The sequence below is a fragment of the Vicugna pacos genome, unplaced genomic scaffold (assembly GCF_048564905.1).
Source record: "Vicugna pacos unplaced genomic scaffold, VicPac4 scaffold_20, whole genome shotgun sequence".
In the NCBI taxonomy this organism is placed as follows: domain Eukaryota; kingdom Metazoa; phylum Chordata; class Mammalia; order Artiodactyla; family Camelidae; genus Vicugna; species Vicugna pacos.
This window is the reverse complement of record NW_027328741.1, coordinates 93,148,889-93,171,238: the sequence shown is the minus strand read 5'-3', so window position 1 is coordinate 93,171,238 and position 22,350 is coordinate 93,148,889. Positions and strand designations below refer to the sequence as shown.

General features: G+C 33.3%; 1 protein-coding gene across 2 annotated transcripts; it reads left to right on the top strand.

Annotated features, from left to right (window-relative positions):
- The first annotated feature begins 1,613 nt into the window (after positions 1–1,613).
- On the top strand, positions 1,614–3,426 carry LOC140693766 (heat shock transcription factor, Y-linked-like). 2 transcript variants are annotated; one of them, XM_072957431.1, is made up of 3 exons: positions 1,614–2,150; positions 2,623–2,773; positions 3,151–3,426. In XM_072957431.1, exons 1-3 carry the CDS (start codon positions 1,896–1,898, stop codon positions 3,309–3,311), a joined length of 567 nt encoding a protein of 188 aa, XP_072813532.1. In that variant the 5' UTR covers positions 1,614–1,895; the 3' UTR covers positions 3,312–3,426. The 2 variants fall into 2 exon arrangements, 1 of the variants encoding a protein (XP_072813532.1); XR_012069463.1 differs by having other exon boundaries at positions 1,878–2,150; positions 3,086–3,424.
- Positions 3,427–22,350: the final 18,924 nt, after the last annotated feature.

The window sequence follows — 22,350 nt, the reverse complement described above, 5'->3', positions numbered from 1 at the left end:
AGCTACTTTTCTGTAGTACTGGACCAGAGGAAAACCTTCCTGTATGTTCACATTGAACTTGATGTTAGTCATGGGTGTTTCATATATGGCTTTTATTATCTTTAGTTATATTCTACCCAGAGAGAATTTGTTAAGAATTTTTTGTATACAAAAGTTAATATCAGTTATGTCAATAATTTTCTTACATTTTTTGAGATTGTTACTTTTGAATTCTCTGTTTTGTAAGGGATGGTATCACATTTTTTGATTTGTGTATGTTAAATAATATTTATGGATCAAGAATAAATCACACTTAATTGTAGTTTATAATACTTATAAAATGCAATGAATTCTTGTTGCTAAAATTTATTTAGAATGGAATATACACATACTGAAGGAAAATTTACATTGTAGATTTAGTGTAAATTTATTTATTTAAAATTTTTTCCCTCATTTTGAATGTGGCTTATGTTTAATGGAATTTATTTCTAAATAAAAAATATAACTTTTGGTAGAACTGGATTTACTAGTTTTCTGATTCAGCTCATAGCTATTATTTACAATTAGTGTCCAAAAGAGATGCCATAAAATGCCGTATTATACTAACAATGACAAATATTTCAGTACTGGGAAACATATTGCTTCTAAAATGCATTACCAGTTATTTTGCATCCCAACCCACATATACTGTTATTTCTTTGTTTTTTGATTGTTTGCCCCTTAATGGAGTCACTGTTTATAGAAACCAGGACATTGTGCATAACTGTATTTATCAAAAGCATTTTGGAACACTTAACAGAAGCAACAAGTATATGGATTATAAAGATGAAAGAAAAATTTATTCCTTCTAGGGACTGAAAAACCTCTGAGTGAAAGAATGGTAAAAATAAACATTTGTAAGTTACTGTAAGATTTTCTCTTGTGTAATTTTAAAGTAGAATATTAAATTTCATTTGTTTTAGTTATAGTGCTGAATTACAATTTAAAACCAAAATTCTCCCCTTTGGGATTTCTTAAATTTGATTGATTATTTTAATCTAATTTTAATTCATATTTATTTACCATTTATTTATAAATATAACAAATAATCTGATATTTTTTCTGCTGATGTTTTAAATATAGAGGTACTTATTGTAAAGTACACAGATAAATAATAACTCCATTTCCAAATCAAATTTTGTTTCACTTTAATTACAAATGATAATGAAATTGTTATACCTTTTCTGCACAGGTTTTACACAAATTTCACGTTAAATACCAAAACTTTAAAATAATTTTACTTATTTTTTTCATATTTATACTCTGTTCACCAATCTGCGGTAAATTTGTGTACAAAAGGAAGGAGATTGGTTTCATTTCATAGACCCCAAATTAAATTATTTAAAAAGACTTCGTGGGGAAAATATTTCCACATCACACTATAAAAATAAACATCCTATATGTTTCATTTTAACTGGATGAATGAGATGGAAACACTGGCTGAATGTTCCACTTGGGTTGCTAGGAGACTTGTCATTTTGTGATGTCACAGACACTCAGGTTGAGAACCAGTTTGATGGCCTAACAGTTTAACTTGCAGGCCTGCTAAAGCAGCATTTGAAGCTGCAGTGCTCAAAATCATGCAGATTAGAAAAGTAGCTGTAGAAAAATTTTTTGAGATGGAGCATATTTCTTCAGAAATTCAAAATTTGTCTCCTTAAGATGGACCAACTGGTTCAGGAAACCCCGGTAGATCTCTATTGTGTGAGCAAACATTCTCTGTGCACTTGGACTTGTGGTCTGTGATTTAAGAAAATGTTTTTCAGACTTTGTCTGAAGAATCCTTGATAAAAAGGCCATGTTACACACATTGTGTCTCTGAACCAGATGAAGATAATGATTTTCATACTCTGACATTCCCAAGAAAACTCTGGAAAATGGCTCGGAGTGACCAATTTAAATCCATCTTGTGGGATGATAATGGAACTTCCATAGTGATTGATGAAATTGTCTTTAAGAAGGAAGTTTTGGAAAGAAAGGCCCCTATCAGAATATTTGAAACTGGAAGTATGAACAGTTTAGTTAGACAGCTTAACCTTTATGTGTTTAGTAAAGTGCAGCAGAATTTTCAAAGATCTGCTTGTCTAGCTGACTTTCTGGAAGAAGAAAAAGAAGTCTCTGTTTCAAGCAAGGTATTCAGAAATTTTAGTTACGACTTAGTAACTTATGCATAAAATTTTATTCTGTACATCAATCAATGGCAATATAAATGTAAAGCTTGATTTTGAAAATTGTATAAAACTACCAAGTTTAAAATCCTTATTTTTTCTGAAAATGAGGACAGTGCATTAACTATTCAAGATTATGAGAAACTTTGCTTGCAACTATGAATCTTATCAGAAATCTAAATAAAGGTATTAAAGCTGCTTTTAAAAAGTGGCATTCTCTGTTACTGCAAATGCTGACGTCTTAAATTTGATGACTATACTATTTAAATGTGTATTTTCCAAACAAGGAACTTTAAAATATCGTCAGCAATGTTCATATTTTGATGATATTATCTTTGACTTGTAAACATGAAATCTGAGGTTTTATAGGTTATGCTTATTGTAGTCTTGTATTTTGGTTTAAAATATTACTAAAATCTTTCTTCTTCGGTTGTAGCTGCAGATCTACCATAATCCAAATTTTAAAAGAGACTGTCACCAGCTTTTAGTGAGAATTAAAAGAAGAGTTGGGATTAAAAATGCCTCTCTGGTATCTTCATTGCCTCAAGATATCAACAAGAAGCTCTTTAAAGGAGGGGGTAATATTGGTAAACATAATTCTGATTTTGTGGTTGACACTATTGGAGAAAGTGAAATTTTACCTTCTCCAAATTTAAACATGCCTCTAATAAGGAAGCCCTCTACTAGCCACATAATTGGTGATACAACTACCCCGATCAGAGGTGATTTTTCTCCTCTATCATCAATGTCAGTTAGACAACCAGAACAAATTGCAGTGGATCAAAGTGTTATTTTAAATCAGTTGACCATTGTCCATGAGCACTCTCAAAGCAGCTACACTGAAGCAAATGGCCGTGTTGTGAACTTCATTACAACTACAAATTCTACTCTCATTACAGCATCTTTTCACCCATACACAGCAATTATTTTGGACTGATTGTGGATCCTTCTACTTTTCCAAAAGATATCACAACATATCTGCCAATGAAGGTCATTTCTAAACTTCAACCAGGGAGCAACCCACGGTTTCCAGTGCCAGTGACATCTGATACATCAGCTACCTCTCTTTCAAGGCCAACTCATCAGACATCTTCAGTTTATGAAAGTCATCCTAATTACAACTGATCTACCAGAGGACTACCAGATTATGCAGGATAACAAAGATTAAAATTGATGTTGGCAAATATCGACAAATATCTGCAATTTTCCTATTTGAACAATAAACATAGATGTGTACATTTATTATCCTTTTTTTAAAATGGATTAATGAGTTAAATGGGAGACTAAGTTACCATTTAAAGAAAAAAAGAGATATTTGATTGATATGATCTTTTGATTGAACAATATGGGTGTTAATTTAAATAATTTCTGTAAGGAAAAGAAATAAATGGAAGAATTTGTAAGAAGACTAAAACATGGAGAGAGGGAAAATTACTAAGTTGTTTCTGGTTCATCATGGAATGTATTAAATGTGCTTAGTTAGGACATGTTGGAACAGGATATAAATGCAGGAACCGGCACAGGGATCATGTCATCTATGGTATCATAAAAGTCACATGATGTATTCTCAGATGGCGAATTCATCATGTGGTAGAATTTAAGAAGTAATTTTATCTATGGTCTTCTTTGTGCTGTTTTCAAAGCATTCCAATTGGTGCTTTCTTTTCCTCCACTCAAGAGTCTACACCACATTTTCAAGTGAATATTTTATGTTTCATTTTTGTTCCAGCCAAAGACAAGCTTACATCCTCAGGGTGGCACATAATGCTTTTCCAAATCTAAGCCCACAAACTCAACAAAGTTTTGTCATTTCATTATAGATCTGGCATCTGACTAATTTAACATATCCTTATGTTTCACTGTTTCTGGAGATACATCCAGGCAAATGCTTATGAACCATATTAAATCCAAACTCAGAACATTTTCTCTAGCTCATCCTTGGGCAAAGGATGTCCTCCTTTTACCTATTTAGATTTTTCCAGTCTCAGAACAGAAATCACCTCCTCCAGATATTTTCTGTCAATCCCCCTTTCCTTGTCTAACTTGGATACCAGCACAGTAAGCACAGCACATGACACAGGATGCATTTTAGTATTTAGTGAATGAAAAATTCATGTTGACTTTAAGCAAAATCTACTTTCCTGAAACAATAAAACTCTCATGGTTTTCAAACTGTTTCGTTATGGTCTACTCTTCACCACAATCTTGCTCTTTTCATAGCCCAAGGACTAGTAACTCAACACAGTAATTGGAGGTAGGTACAGGAGACAAAGTATTATTTTCTTCTTAATTCATGCATCCAGAGGCATAAAGCATTCCATTCTCACTTGCTGGATTTTTTCCTGTCACTTCATCATCCATCCACCTCAAAATAGCTGATATTCTTCCCTATAACAATAACTATACTGTTTTCTAATTAATTGACTTCTTAGAATCAGAGTTTTGTCCAGAAGAGACCCTGCCATTGCAAACATTTAATGTAGATTTATACACCCCAAATAACTTGTGCCCCTTCTAATACTCACACAAGAAGTATCTTAGAGGTACTAGCCCCTTGGTTGGGGTGGTCATATTCAGTAACTAAATTGCAATCTAAACTGTGTGGACTAAAAAGAGGTGAGGCTGGTAAAATTAGAAATTTGTGCAACTGCAAGAATACCAAATTTTTGCAGATATTAGGAAATATAAAATATTCATTGAAGACTTTGTCTATTTCCCATTAATTTAAAATAAAAGGTGAAGCATTTTCAGAATTTGAAATGAGCTGAAATTCTGGAAAAAGTGTAGGCAAGGTCAGGAAGCCTAAGGCATCTGCTCACAATCATGCAGCCAGTGTCAGCTGATAAGACTGGAATGGCAACATTGAGTCCTGAAAATGTGTCACCAGTTGTGAAGAAATACTGTGAAAATCTGGAGAATGGTCAAATTGGCCAGGGTAAGCTCTAGCAACATCCCACCAATATGAACTTTACCAAGAGAAGAAAAGAGCCCACTTGCAGCAGGAGATCTGTGTCTGGACAGCAGTGGTTGTTCCTATAACAGAAACATCAAGCTTTAAAGTTTGTCAGCTCAAATCTCATGGTGGCTATGTTGTTGCTTACATTAGTCTGGGGTTCAGATGGGCTGGTTCAGCAGCTTGTTTCCAGCTCTCTTATCACACAGTGGGTCTTATTGTGATCATCATAACAAGGTTCCACACTGATTAGTCAAAAGCTACAGTTTACTTTCAAAATTAGAAATCCTAAAGAAGTATATTGTTTGTCCATCTCTAGTTTTCTACCTGAGAAATCTAGACTATTGGCAAAAGTACAAAAGTTGGCTGGTGCTTTGAAAAATACTCTCTGAGCTCTGCCCACTGAATTCTTCCCACTAAATACTACAAATCTGTCTACCACTCTGTGTGTGTGTAAAGATGGATTGTAAAGCAGTAACTAAGTTTGTCTTAGTTGAGTCATCAGTGAATTATTCCTCTGCACCTGTCAGAATGTCTGTGAATTAAGAGTTTCACTGAGCCACCAGATTTTCTTCCAAACAGGGAGAGGTAGATTATATTTCTCCCAGTACACTGTTAACTGTTCATTGAATCCCGAGCTAATGCTAGGGCCAAGCCACTAAACCCTTGAATTGGACTGAGGCATATACATTCTCCAATCCCCGGAGCCCATCACAGGACTGTGTCTCCTTTTTAATTTAAGCTTATGTCCAAGAAATTTTCTTTTAATTCTCATTGTTGACATGACTTATTTTGGCTTTTGAACACCCGTTGACTAGTTTATAGAGTTTGAACTGCTGATGTATTCCCGTTCAACTACAAATACCAATAACCTTTCTTTCGTTGGACTACCTGGAATACAGTGAGCATAGTCATTATTTTGTAAGCAGTCCTCAGTCCTGATAATGCAGAACATTCAGAGTTCTTTGCCAGCACTTGAGCGAGGGTGTTTCTTGTGGATCCCAGGGATTATCTTCACATCCCCTAATGCAACCATGAGAAAACACCATATTGTTATCCAAAATCAAGTTTTTGTCAGTATTGCATTCCCATTGCAAAACAGTTAAGAATTGTAGGAGTTCTGAGATTTTACCATGCTGAGATTTTTAGCAACCTATCATGTTCCTTTCTTAATGATGTTGTTGGGGAGATGAGACCTTTGGTCAGAGACAGTGATCATTATCACTAACAGCAAAAGCAGCCATGGTTAAATTTATATCCATTCCCTAATCTCAGATGAATACACAGAGTGAAATTTTGATGCCTACAGAATCAGTGGGCTGTTATCATGAAGAAAGTTTAAGGCATGGTAAAACACTATTTATATTAGTATCTTTATGTATAATTTATTAGAATCACTTATTTATTAGTATCTTTATCTAGGATAAGTCTATCATGACTCAAGATTACTTGCTGCAAGAACAATCATGAGAAATGACATGGGAAACAATGAATATTGTCTTTCCATTTTTCCTTCTGCTTTTATTGAGATATATTTGACATAATACATTGTGTAAGGTTTGGTTCACAGGGTAGATATTTGAGCTACATGTATCATAAAGTAAATATTTTAGCAACTTTAGGGTGAATTCATTATCTCATTTAAATACAATATTAAAGAAACACAATTTGTCTTTTGGTTGTGATGAGAAACCTTAGTGTCTGCTCTCTTAACAACATTCATATATAACATAAAACAGTATTAATTTTATTTATCATGTTAATACGTAGCATCCCTTGAACACGTTTATTTAACTGCTGGAGATTTGTATCTTTCGAATGCATTAATGTAATTCTGCTTTCCCAACCCCTGCCTCTGTTAACTACAAATCTGTTTTTTTCTATAAGTATGTTTGTTTATTTTTGAAGTGTACTTTAATGTATAACACTGTGTTAGTTTCTCTTACATAACAAAATGTTTGCAAATTTTAATACATTTCAAACTGATTACAATAAATTTAGTTATTATATGTTGCTATTTAAAGATATTTCATAGTTATTGACTATTCCCCATACAGGAAATTTCTTGTCCCTTACTCATTTAATTTGCAACTGGAAAATTTTCTCTCTTAGTTTTCCTCAACTTTTTCTTTTTCTTCGCCACATTTCCATCCTTCTTGTGAACAACCTATTTCTTTCTATATCTATAACTCATTTTCTCTTTTGTTATGTTAATTTGTTTTAAATTCCAAATATGTGTAAAATAATTTAGCATTTGTCATTATCTATCTGACTTGTTTCACTTAGCATATTACACTCTTGGTCCACCCATTTGTTGCAAATGGCAAGAACTTATACATTTTAGAGCTGAGTTATAACCCATTGAAATTTTATGTGTGTGTGTGCATATATATATATACAGTGAGCATATATATATACATATTTAGAGTGTATGCATATATATATACAAATATAGATAAATCTTTAGTTAATAGATGGTTAGATATATACACTATAAACAGACATTTTTTATCCATCATTTTTAGATGAGTAATTAATTTTCTTCTATTACCTCGCTATTGTAAATAATGTGGCAATGAATATAGGGTTGAATATATCTTTTCTGATTAGTGTTTTTATTCTCTTGGAATAAGTATCCAGATATGGAAATGTTGGATCATATTTCATTTTTAATTTTTATATAAAATTCCAGAGTGTTTTCCACAGTGGCAGTACAAATTTACATTCAGTCAAGCCTTGGATCAGGGTTCTTTTCCTTACATCCTCACCAATATTTATATTTGTTATCTTTTTGATCATTGTCATTCTGACAGGAGTGACGTAAAATCTCATTGTGTTTTGGACTTGCATTTTTCTGATGGTTAGTGATGTTGACCATTTTCAAGTGCCTGTTGATTACCATTCCCCCACTGTATATTCATTTTTTGTAAAGGGCTAAATGACCATAACTGTCTGATTTCATTTTTAGGCATTCTGTTGTATTCCATTATTCTGTTTGTTCTGTGCCACTTCTATATTCATTACTGCAGCTTTGTATTATAGTTTAAAATCAGGGACAGTGATACTTCCTCTTTGTTATTTGTCAAAGTTGATTGTGTTTTTAGTTTGTTTGCTCTGTTTTGTTTTGTTTTCTTTTCTTTTTTAGTGATTTCAACTCTTTTGTGTTTACATGAAAATTTAAGATTTATTTTTTGTAAGTGTCTGAAAATGCACTTTGTATTTTGATAGGCACTGAATGTAATTTGTGTATTTTCTTGGCTAGTAGTGTCATATAAACAATATTTTTCCTAATATATGAACACAGTATATCCTTTCATCTGTGGTATCTTCAATTTCTGTTATAAATATTTTATAGTTTTTCTGAGTACAGGTATTTTACCTCCTTGGTTGGATACATTTCTTGATTTTTTTTTGTTTTTTGTAATGCAACTGTAAGTGACACAGTTACCTCACTTCCTCTATCTGTTAGCTTGCTGTTAGTGTGTAGAAATGCAAGATTTCTGTATGTTAATTTTACATTCTGAAATTTTACCAAATGCATTGATAAGCCCTATTAGTTTTGTGGCGTCTACTTTAGGATTTCTGTTTAAAGTATTTCATCTGCAAACAGATACTTTTACTCCTTTTCTGAAATAGCTATATTTTACTTACTTTTATTTTGGATAGCTATGGCTAGAATTTCCAATACTATACTGAATAACAGTGGTAAGAGTGAGCATTTTTGTCTTCTTCCTTCTCTTACAGGAGATGATTTCAGCTTTCAATCAGTGAGTGTCATGTTAGCTGAATTTTTCACATATATGACCTTAACTGTGTTGAGGTATGTTTCCTCATGCCCAATTTGAGGAGAAATTTAATCATAAATAGATACTGAATTTGTCAAAATATTTTATGACCCTTTTGAGGTGACCATATAATTTTTATTTTTCAATTTGTTAGTTTGGTGTAATTTTTATTTTTCAATTTGTTAGTTTGGTGTATCATATTGATTAATTTGTGGGTAATGAAACACTTTTGCATCCATGGAATAAAAGGGACTTAACAATACTGTATAATCCTTTTACTATTTCTTTTGCTTTGCTAACAATTTAGTGATGATTTTTGCATCTATGCTTATCAGTAGTATATAACCTTCAATTTTATGAGATATTTGTTCCTCTTTTAGTAGTAGTGTGATACAAAAAGTTGGGGTAGGAAGCCTTATTTCCTCTACAAAATTTTGGAATTTTCTGAGAAGTATAAGTAATAGCTCTTCTCTAAATGTTTGGCAGAAATCACCTGTGAATTTGCCTAGGCCTGAAATTTTGTTTCTTGGGAGATTTTGTTTAACTACTTATTCAATTTCATTAGTGATTATCTGTTAATATTTTCCATTTCTCACTCCATCCTGGAGAGTATTTCTTTCTAAGAAATTGTCCGTTTCTTCTAGGGATTCCATTTTAATTGTTATATAATTTGTTGTATCATCTTATGATGCTTTCTGTTACTTTGATATAAGCTGTAACTTCTCATTTATTTTGGAGCTTTTTAATCTGTACTCTCTTTTTTGCTCATGAGTCTCGTTAAAGTTTATCAGTTATATTTATCTTTCAAAAGCAATTATGTAGTTTGATTAGATATTTCTATTTTTAATCTTTATTTTTTTATTTCTGTTCTGACCTTCCAGCTGTCTTTCCATCTACTAACAAGTTTCTTTATTATTTTTCTTCATCTTTTGTTTGTAAGATTATTTTATAAGAGTGAGATGTGACTTATTTGTATAAGTGGGATTATTTTGCTCTAAGCATCCCTATAAGTACTGCATTTGCTATACCCCATGGACTTTGTTTTTGTGGTCATGTTTCTTTATGTAATTTTTCTTTGATTTATGCAGCAATCCATTTGTTGTTTAATATTCTATGATTTATCCTCCACAATTTACAAGTTTTCTCAGGTTTCTCCTTGTAGTAAATTTCTATTCTGACAGAATCCATATGTTTCTTCACAAAAAAAGGAGAAAAATGATTAAATGTATACAAAATTGTGAAAGACCCAAATTTTATAAAATTATCTTTGGATAATGAACAAAGCTGTGGGTATTATCCTTTCTGACTTAAGAATATACTACAAAGTTACGGTAATCAAAACATCAAAATATATCACTAAAAGAGTTACATAGATTAATGGAACAAAATAAAGAGTCGTAAAATAAACCCACACTCATATGGTCAGTTAGTCTACAAAGAAGGAGGCAAGAGTATGCAATGGAAAAAAGGCAGTCTCTTCAACAAGTAGTTCTGGGAACACTGGACAGTACATGTAAAAGGAAAATGTAAGAGCACTTCCTCCCATGTTATACAAAGTAAGACAAAAATGGATTAATTTCCTAAATGTAAACATGAAATTATAAAATTTCTGACCAACAACAGGAGCAGAACTGCCTTTGAGATAAATCATAGCAATTTTTAATTTTGATCTATCTCCTAAGTAAAAAAAAATAGGAAAATTAACAATAACAGTTTTTAATTTTACTGAGGAAATAATAGGTATAATATGTGATATAGGGATTCCACTTCTTGTATAAGTGTGAAATGCAAAACCTTTTGCATAGCAAAGGAAACATTCACCAAGACTTACGACAACACACAGAATAGAAGGAAGAGTTTCAGACAATGAAACCAATAAGCTATTACTATCCATAATGTATATATAGCATATTAGACTCAATATTTAAAAAACAAAGACCCCCAACATAAAATTAGTTGAATGATCTTCATTGAAACTTTTCATAAACAGACATGTGGATGATTTTCATGCACATAAAAAGAAACATAACTTTGTTATTAATTAGGAAATAATAAATCAAAACCAGAATGAAATATAATCTCACAGCAATCAAAATGGCTCTTAACAAAATGTCTACAAATGACAAACATTAATAAGAATGTCGATAAAAGGGAGCCCAGTTACACTGTTGGTGAAAATATAAATTGATGAATCCACTATTATAAAAGTGTGGACAGTGCTCAGAAAACTAGAAATAGAAGCATTATATGCTGCAGGAATTCCAGTTTTATGTATAAAACTCAAAAAAAAATTAAATGAAAACATTAACTTTAAAGGATACATTACCCCAAATTTTCTTAACATCATCATTTATAGTAGCCAAGGACAGATGAACAACTCAACTGCCATCAACAGATGATTTTCTGAAGTAGATGTGAGTTATAGATAAAATAATAAATACTTCATCATTGTCAAATTAAAAAATAAATTTCTGCCATTTGGAACAATGTGACTGGACCCAGAGAGCGTTGCACATAGGAAAATAAGTCATACAGAGAAAAACACTCTATGTTGTCACTAAAATGGGGAAAATAAAGTTATAAGAGAAATAATCATAAAAAACCAGGAACAGAATCACATATATATGTGTACAGTACCATGAAGTGGTTTCCAGTGGGGAAAGAGAAGAAGGATGGAGAAGACATAAATGTTTAAGTTACTAGTAGTAAATTAGAGAACCAACAGGGCAATAATTACAGCACAGAGAAATATTTAAATAATTTAATTGATATTAAAGAGATTATAGGGATATATTATAGAAAAATGCACATGTAGGTGGGAGAAACACTGAAAAAAAGAACCCAGGAAAATCAAAATATTTTGTAGTATTATGATATTAGGGGAGGTAATTTGTTCACTTTCTTTACTGTTCTTATATTGTCCTTTGTAGAATTTAAGCTTTTAATTGAAAAAGTATATGCTTTTAAAAGTGACATATGTTTAAATTATTTTTGTCTCTCCCCTTAAATCCACCGTCAGTAGAGAGTTCACATCTCAACAAAAATAACAACACAAAACAATACTCCAGAATACATGTGAACAGGTGAAGTTTGGTGGACTAAAACACACAAAGGTGGCTGGAGTGAGGGAAGAGCAGATTTGGTGTCTGCAACCATGGCCCCCTGACTAGGATATCTGAGTCCACAAGTTCAGAGAACCCAGTAGAATCAGGGTCTCAGTAGTTCACACAGTTTCCACCCCCAACTGCACTAGTACTCATGGTCATATGTTGCTGGGAGGGAGCCACAATGGAGACAGAAATTCCATCTTTCAGACACTCAGACATCCATGACACTGTCCCTACTCCCCATTCACAGTGGTGGAAACAAGATACCTTGCAACACTGGACATAGCAAAGGCACTTGCCTGATTCCAAATACCCACCTGTGTTTATACCTTTCTTCAATGTGTAAACTGAGTCTCAAGGGATATCAGAAATAAGGAAGGGTTTGCTGTCCCAGTGAGAACAGTGGCATTAACTACCAGAGAAGTCTAAGAAGTGACAATGAAAGCACATCTTTTATCCAGACATTAGCGACTGGAAAGTGCCATTTTGAAATATTATCAGAGGTAAATCAGGTAAGTAAAACCAAAAATTGTGCAATATTGCAAACTACCAGAAAACAAAAGCAAGGACTCCAACTCCCAATCTGTTACTTAGTGTCATCAGAGCAATAAATTTTCAAGATCATGACCAATCACAGTAAAATTATAGGGCATGCACACACACAGATACACAGACACAGACACTGACACAAACACAGTCACACACGCACATGCACCTGTGCACACACACACACACACACACACACAATGTCAACCTTGCAGCAAACAAACTTAAAGTCATAGTATATTGCCATATAACTAATAGAGAATCCGAATAGGTGTCATACAGAAACTCAATTCAAAAACAAAATACTAAGATAGTAGTTTAGTGAGCTCAAGAATAAATGAAATGATGATAAGGAATACATTACCAAAGAGATTGAAACTATAAAATAACCAATTATTGTTTGAGGAACAGTAGAACTTAATAAATGAGATGAAGAATGCAACAGAAAGCATTGGAAGTAGACTGTCTTTGTGAAATAGAGATTAGCAAACTCACCAATACAAAACAAGAAATGATAGGAGAGGGCTGAGATACAAGATATTAAAAAGTGAGGAAATTCAACAGTAGCCATCAGACTTCCCCAGAAAGTGCACATTAGAATGGAATCCTGGAGGGAGAAGAAAGTTAGAAGGCAGCTGATGGTTTATTTAAAGAAGTAATGGTTGATAAATTCCTGAACCTGTGTAAGGAACTGATATACAATTCCATGAGCCAACAAAACACAAATAACTTTTAGAGAAAGGGACCTCCTTCAAGATACATCATATGCAAATTGGCAAGTCAATGACACAGAAAAAATTTTAAACACAGCCAAAAATAGTTATGATATTCTACAAAGGAAACCCATCAGGCTCTCAGCAGATTTCTGAGAAGAAAACATTGGCCAATGTTAAATAAAATTACATTTCTTACTACTGAATTAAGAAATAACTAATGCAATAATACTTACACCATTATCACTTAGATATAAAGTGAAAATAAATACTTTACCAGACAAACAAAACCTGAATGTGATGAAAAAAACAAAACCGACACACCAAATAAGAGGTGTAGAAAAGAATTCTTCTAAGAAATATAAAATGGCAAATATATGCAAAACATTGAACAAAATGCTAAGGAGATACCACGTGAAAGTTGCAACAGTTTCTTTGGGTATGTTTTGAAATGCTACTATATTATATAAATAAAAAGAGAGAAAAATAGGAATACAGGGGCAATAAATATAGATACTTCAAACTGGTAACTTGTTTACAAAAGTAAAAGAAATAATTTGAGTCAGTAATCATAAAAAGAAAAGAGTAAAAATAAAACAATATTAAAGGAAGCTTTTATCAGCTGAAAAAGGACTTAATTATACATGAGATGTTTTATTTTAATTGAAGTACAGTAGATGTACTATATTGTGTTGTTTCAGATGTACAGCATAGATATTCTAAGAACTTTGTAGATTATATTGCATTATGTATTATTACAATGATTGTAACTTACAAGTATTTTAAGCTATTGTGCATAATTCCATGAACTATACAGATTATCAATGTTACTTCTCTCTTTAATTATCCTACTTTGTATCTGTCAATGTTCTACCATTAAATTCTCTTTCCCTTCACTTTGTTAAACATAAATTTTTTCCCATATCTTTGAGTCTGCTTAAGTCTTCTCTATCTAATCTCTTTACCTATCCATCATGTCTCTATCTATCTATCTATCTATCTATCTATCTATCTATCTATCTATCTATCTACCTATTTATCTATTTATCCATTTATCTATCTGTTTGTCTATTTATCTATCATGCATTATCCTTCTATCTATTTATCTGTCATCTATCAGTAGATAGCTATAGATAGATATACTCAGTTATTTGTTATACTTTAGATTCCACATATAAATTATATTATATAGTTTGGTCTTTGTCTTAGTTACTTCACTAAGCACAATATTTAGTAGGTCCTTTCATGATGCTGAAATAGCAATGTATTATAATTTTTCATGGCTGAGTAATATTTCATTGTATATTTATAGAAACATCATATATTCTTAATTCCATAGTCTACTGTGGACACTTTGATTGCTTCCATGTCTTGCATATTATAAACAGTGCTGTTGTGAACATTGGTTCTTCTCAATTTAGGTTTTTTTCCCCAGATTTTTTCTTGGAGAGTTATTTCTGAGTCATATGGTAGTTAACTTTTTAGTTTTTAAACAAATCTAAATACTGTTTTCCATATAAGTTCCAACAATTTACATTCCTACGAAGAGAAAACAAAATATTTGTTACCTCCACACTGACTCCAACACTTTCTACTTGTAGAATTTTTGATAATAGACATTTGACCAGTTTTAAGTGATATCTCATTTTGATTTTGATTTGCAATTATCTAATAATTAGTAATATTGAGCAATTTTATCACTTGCCTGTTACTCATCTGTAAGTTTTCTTTGGAAAAATATTAACACAGGTACTTTGCTCTAGTTTTTGATTGGTTTTTTTTTTTCACCTTGAGTTGTGTAACCTAAATCCATGTTACATCAATTAACCTACATCTATTAACCCCTGGTCACATGCATTGTTTTCAAATATGTTCTCCAATTACACAGGCAGTGTTTTCATTTCATTTATAGTGTCCTTAGCTGTGCAGAAATTTTCAAGCTTGTTTAGGTCCCACTTGCTTATTTTTCCTTTTATTTCTTTTGCCTTAGGAGACTGAGATAAGAAAATATTCCTATGATATACATCCAAAAGTGTATCACCTATATTCCTTTCTAGCAGTTTTATAGTATCAAGCCTTTCATTTAGGTCCTTAATAAACTTGGAGTTTATTTTTGTGTATGATGTCAGGAAATGCTCTCATTTCACTGTTTTACATGTAGATGTCCAGCTTTTAGTACACCATCCATTGATGAGATTGTCTTTTCTCCATTGTGTACTCTTGCCTCTTTTATCAAAAATTCATTTCTCATAGGTGCGTGGAATTATTTCAAAGCTTCTATCTGTTTTATTTTTCTGATTATATCTCTGCGCCAATGCCATGCTCTTTGTATTGCTTTAGCTTTGTAGTATAGTAAGGTATCTGGGAGGGTTATACCTCCAGATTTGTTGTTTTTCTCAAGATCTTTTTGGCAATTTTTAATGGTTTCATGTAAAACTTAGAGTTATTTATTTTCTGGTTCTGTGGAAAATACTACAGCTTCATAACAGGAATTGCACTAAATCATTAGGTTTCTTTGTGTAGTATGGCCATGTTTGCAATATGAACTCTTTCAACCCAAGACCACATCTTTCCATTTCTTTGAATCACTTTTAATTTCTTTGTCAATGTTTTATTATTGTCAGTGTTTAGATCTTTCACATATGTGGTTACATTTATTCCAGATATTCGGGGGTATGGGGTTTTAAATATTATTGCTTTTAACTTCCATTTTATGGTATCTCATGATTAATGTGTAGAAATGCAAGAGACTTCTTTACATTAATCTTGTACTCTGCTCCCTTGATGAAATTATTTGTTGTTCATAATAGTGTGGAGCCCTTAGGACTCTCTATGTAGATTGTTATGCCATTAGTACTAGTGACAATTTTGCCTCTTTCTTTCCATTTTGCATTTCTTTTACTTCTTTTTCTTTTCTTTTTCCTTTCTTCTATTATTGTTGAACAGACATGGTGAGAGTTGGAATCTTTGTTTTGTTCCCGAATTTATCCATACAGCTTTCAGCCTTTTCCCCGAGTATTATAAATTGTTATAAATGGCCTTTAGTATGTTGAGAGATGTTTCCATTGTACTCACTTTCATGAGAGTTCTGATGATGAACGTATGTTGAAATTTGTCAAGTGCTTTTTCTTTGTGTATTGACATGGTCTTGTGAATTTTGTCCTTCCTTTATTAGAGATATGTCACGCTGATTGACTTGTGTGGGTTGAACCATCCTTGTGAATCTGGAATGAGTCCAACTTGTCATCGTGTATAATCTTTTCTATGTATTGCTGGATTCATTTGTTGATGTTTTTGAGGATTTTTGAATGTATATTCATCAAGGACATTGGATTTTCATTTTCATTTTTTTTGTTAGTGTCTTTGACTGATTTTGTTATCAGGGTAATGATGGCCTCATAGAATAACTTTGGGAATTTTCCTTCCCCCTTCATTTTTTAAAATAGCTTGGGGGAAAGAGGTTTTACTGAAAGCATCTCGGCATTTTGTTCAAGGGGTGTTTTAAAATTGTAGATTAAATTTAACTTATACTGATTACTCTTTTCAAGTTCTCAGTTTTCTTTTTATTCAGTGTTGGCAGGCTGTACATTTCTAGAAATTTGTCCATTTCCTTTAGGTCATCCAGTTGGTTGTCATGTAACAGCTCATAGTGCTTTCATAATCATTTTTTGTATTTCTGAAATATCAGATGTTATTTCTATTGTTTCATTTCTTATTTTGTTAGGGTACAGTCTCTGTATTTCTTGATAAGGCTGGCTAAATATTCACCTGTTTGTTAATATTTTTAAGAAAACATAAAGCTGTTGATTTTATGATTTGTAATTTAATTTTCAACTTTTATTTTATTTATTTTCAACATAATCATTAAAGATTTCTCATTCTACTGCCTTTGCATTTTGTTTGTTCTTATTTCCTCCTATTTTGTGCAGTATGTTTGGTACTTTCTAAGAGGTTTTTCTTCTTCCTTGTGGAAGTCCTGATTTGTTCTCAACTTCCTTCTTAGATTTGTTTTTGCTGCATCCCATACATTTCACGAAGCTCTGTTTACATTATAATTTGTCTCCAGGTATGATTTTATAACCTCTTTGATTTCACTGCCCCTTTGATTTCATCATTGACCTTTCTTAATTTTTTTTAAAGGATGTGGTTTGGCTTTATGTTTGTGATTTTCCTATTCTTCTTTCTAGTGTTGATGCATAGTATCATACTTTTGTGTATGGAAAACTACTTGCTGTAATCTATATTTGCTTAAAGTCCCTGAGGCTCATTTCATGACATAATATGTGGTTAATTCCTTAGACAGCATCCTGTGCACACTTGAAAAGTTTATGTGTTCTGCTTTTCTGATGCAGTGTCCAATAGATCACTTAGTTTCAAATGATCTAATATGCTATTAAGACCTCTGTTTCCTTACAAATATTCTTTCTGGATGATCTGGCCATCAGAATAGTGAGGAGTTAAACTCATTTACTATTGTTGTTTTATAATGAATTAAATTTTTCTTGTCTACTAAAATTTCTTTTTATATCTAGGATCTATGGTGTTTGGTCCTTATATAATTTAATGAGTGTAATACCCTATTTTTTTGTTGATCTATTTTTCTTTATATAATCTAATATTTTTTTTCATTTTGGCCCTTGTTTTAAAACGTATTTTGTATGAGTTCAGCACTGCAATCTGCACTTTCTTGTCATTTCCATGGAATATCTTTTCCATTTTTTCCAGACTATGTTTATCTTCCACCATAAAGTGAGACTTTCTTTGGGTGAGGCAAAGATGGAGGAGTAGAAAGATGCTCATAGCTCACCCTTTCCACAAATGCACTCATATCCACAGACCCACTCAGCTAACCAAAGAACCTGCAGAAATCTGACAGATCATTGTCCTCTTCAGTAGATAAAGATGTGAAAAATCGGTAGGGAAAAGGAAGAAAGAAAGAATAAAAGGCAAAACAGAGTGGGACAGTTCCCATGGGGAGGGAGCAGCAAAGAAGGATTGGTGCTCATTCACTGTGTCTCCCCTCTCCAACTGAGAGTTCAGCTGGAAGGAGGGGGATCCTCTGAGGCTTGGCCCTGTACATAGTATAAGTTGAATGACAGAACAAAGTTAAACAGGCACAGAGAATCCCTGTGGCACCCAGCCGAAGATGCAGCCCAGAAGCTGGGGGCAGGCCCATGCTGCCCGAGCTGGGTGGTAGATGGGAATGGCTGCACTATGGTGGCCTGGAGGAATGGAGTGGGCTTGAGCCATTGCTGTGGGTGCACAGGGCAGAACAACCTGGGCCCTCCCAAAAACAACAGGGCAAATGTGCCCTGTTGGGGGAAGGGTGCAATCCCCATCTCTGAAAATCCACAAAAGTTTCTACGTGAAGAGAGCTGGGGCTCAGACACAGCCACCATAGAATCTGGTGCTTTGCACCCAGGTGGCAGCGGGGGCAAAACCTGCATCTACACCTAGGGACTTAGCAGCCTCAAGTGCCAGACTGAGACTTGTTGACAGCATGAGGCAAATATGATACTACAGTGTCGTTCCTCAGAGAAATTGTCTGCCAAGACAAACAAGGAGCTGGATTTTGGCCCAGACCAGAAACAGGCCTATTCCTCAGTCTTCCCTGAGCCCACAGCTGGTGTGCAAACCTGAGGCAGAACGTACAGTGGCACAGAGCAGTAGAGTGATCGGCAACCTGAGAGGGCGGGTGGCCTCTCAAATTTTGAGCTGGAATGCAGCCCCTGACCATGGTGCTGGGAAAGGACATGATGCCCAATCCTTCCTAGTCAGTCTGCAACATCTGACTGCAGCATCGGGCAGGGCTGTGACAAGCCAGCCCAGAGTAAAGAGAGCTGCACCTGAACCAGTGTTTAGTGTAGAAGCGATCTGCTTGCCAAAATGCTCTGGGAGCAGCACAGATGAGGGCTCCAATGGAGGGCCTCAGGAAACAGCAAGCTGAACTTCCAAAACAGGATGAATATAGAAAGATTTCACATTAAAAGTACACAGTCCCCAGGAGTACACAGACCACCCCCTTGTTTTAATCTGTTTTTATCTGTACTATTTTCTATTATCCTCTTAATTTTTTCTTCTTATTCAATTATATATACCCCCATTTTAATCCCTTTGAAATTTTTAAAAATATTTTTATTATTATTATTTTTCAAACTCTGCTTCAAATTGCTTTAATATTATTCATTATACAATGTCTTCAAATCTTTATTTCTCCTGTCTTTAAAATTCTTTCTCTCTCTCTCTCTCTTTTCTGTTTTCTAAGTTGTATTACTAAATGGTAATTAGGTAGACATACTCCTTTAGGACCACAGTATATAACTGATACTTCATAAAAATCAGTGCCAGAGAGGTAGTAGAAAGATGAAGAAGCAGAGAAACCATTCCCAGTTAAAAGAAAAAGAGAAATCCCCAGAAAGAATGATCAGTGAAATAGACATCGATACCTACTAGATGAAGATTTCAAAAATGGAGTGATCTAAGTACTGAAAGAAATAAAAGAGATACTGTTTAGACATATAAAATATGTCAAAAATGAAATGGAAGCTATAAAGAAGAGCCGAGTAGAATAGGTAAACCTGTTGACTGAGATGAGGAATGATTTAAAGGCGTAGCAAAGCTGACTATATAATGCAGAGGAACGAATTAGTGACTGAGAAGACAGGACAATAGAAAGCATCCAATCAGTAGAGCTACAAGAGAAACAATGAGAAACAAATGAAAAAAGCATAAGGGACCTATGGGAAAATAGATATCATGCCAAATTTGGCATGATAAATGTCCCAGAAGGGAAGAAAGATCAAAGGGGATTACAAAGGTTTTTGTAGAAATCATGACTGAGAACTTCCCAAATGTAAAGAAGGAATCAGATATCCAATACTGGAAGCTCAGAGTGCCCCAAACAGAAAGAACCCAAGTACACCCAAACCAAGACATATAATTAAGATGGCCAGAGTCACGGATATAAAATTATCCTAAAGACAGCAAGAGAAGAGCAAAGAGTGAGTTATAAGGAAATCCCCATTAGGCTCCCAGGTGATTTCACTACAAAAATACTACAGTCCAGAAGGGAGTGGCAAGATATATTCAAAGTCCTGAATGAAAGAAAGTTATATCCTAGGATATTTTAACCAGCAAGTCTATCCTTTTTGGTAGAAGGAGACATAAAGAATTTCTAAGACTTGAAAAAGCTTCAAAAGTTCAGCAAATCTAGACCCAAGCTTAAAGAATTATTGAAAGGCCTTCTCTAAAAAGAAAAGTAGCAGGATGCAACAGAAATGTGAAACTCACAGCTGGAAAGGTGATAACTCATGAATTACAAATAAAATAAACACAAAATTTTAAAACAAGACATACAAATCATTGAGAGTGGGAAAGGGAGACAGGAAAATAGAGAATTTATTTTTTGGTCTTTCCTTTTTAAAATTTTTTGTTCTCGGTAGGATGAGTTTGAGAACATATTACTATCCGTTTAATAAAAACAGTTATATTAATGGCTTAATGAAATTAAAAAAAGGGTAACTAGAAGACAAAAACATATCAGGGTGTCACTAAAACTAAAAAAAAATTCATGATAATACAAAGCAAAATTACCAAACCATAAAAGGAAGATGAAAAGAACAAAGAGTAAATACCAAATCAACTGCAAAGGAAAGGTCAAATTGTCAATAAACACAAGCCTATCATCAATTATTGTAAATGTTATTGGACTAAATGCTCCAGTCAAAAGTCATAGAGTGGCCGGCTGGATGATAAAGCAAGAACCTTTAAAATGCTGCATACAAGAGACCCACATCAGAGAGAAGGACACAAATAGATTGATAGTGAAAGAATGGAAAAAGGGCATTTCATATAATTGGAAAAACCAAAAAAAGCAGGTGTTGCAGTACTGACTTCAGACAAAATAGTCTTTAAAACAAAGGCAATAAAGAAAGAAAAAGAAGGACATTTTATAATGATTAAAGGAGTGATACAATATGAAGATAGCACACTCGTTAATACATATGCACCAAATATAGGAGCACCTAAGTACATAAAATAATTACTAACAGATATAAAGGGGGATTCATATTTGGAGATTTAAACACTGCATTAACATAACTAGACAGATCATCGAGACAGAAAATAAATTAGGCAACTGAGAATTTATATAATACAATAGAAATATAACCCTTGGTGAATATTTTCAGAGCATTGCACCCCCCACAAAATAGGATATACATTCTTTTCAAGTGCACGTGGAACATTTTCCAGGATTCATGATGTACTTGGGCATAAAAGAAACCTCTGCAATTTTAAGAAGTTAGAAATTACCTCAAGTATCTTTACTGACCACAATGCCATGAAGCTAGAAATCAACAACAGAGAAACAAAGGGGAAAAATGAAAACATAGGAATTAAATAATATGTTATTAGTAAACAAATGGGTCAATGAAGAAATCAAAGGTGAAATGAAAATGTACCTTGAGACAAAAGAAAATGAAAGCAAAACCACACAATATTTATGGGACACAGCGAAAGCAGTGCTGAGAGGGGAGTTTATTGTGATACAGGCCTTCCTCAAAAAAGAACAACCACAAATAAACAGTTTAACCCACCACCAGAATGAACTAGAAATAGAAGAACAAAAATACCCAAAAGAAAGGAGAAGGAAGGAAATCATAAATATAGGGGAGGAAATAAATAACACAGAGATGAAAAAGAACACAGGAAAAAAATCAACCAATTCAAAAGCTGGTTTTTCCAAAAAGTAAGTAAAATCGACAAACCTGTGGCCAAAGTCAAAAAGAAGAAAAGAGAGAGAGTACAAATTACCAAATAAGAAATGAGAATGCAGAAATTACCACAAAATTTAGAAAAACAGAATATCATATGAGAATAGTATGAAAATATATTAAACCAAACTGTGTTACCTACAATAGCTGGACAAGTTTCTGTGATCATACTGTCCACCAAGACTGAATCAAGACGTAACTGACCCCTTGAAAAAGCAGAGCACCAGAAATGAAATTAAAATAGCAATATAAAACTTCCCTAAAAATAGCAGCCCATGACTGGATG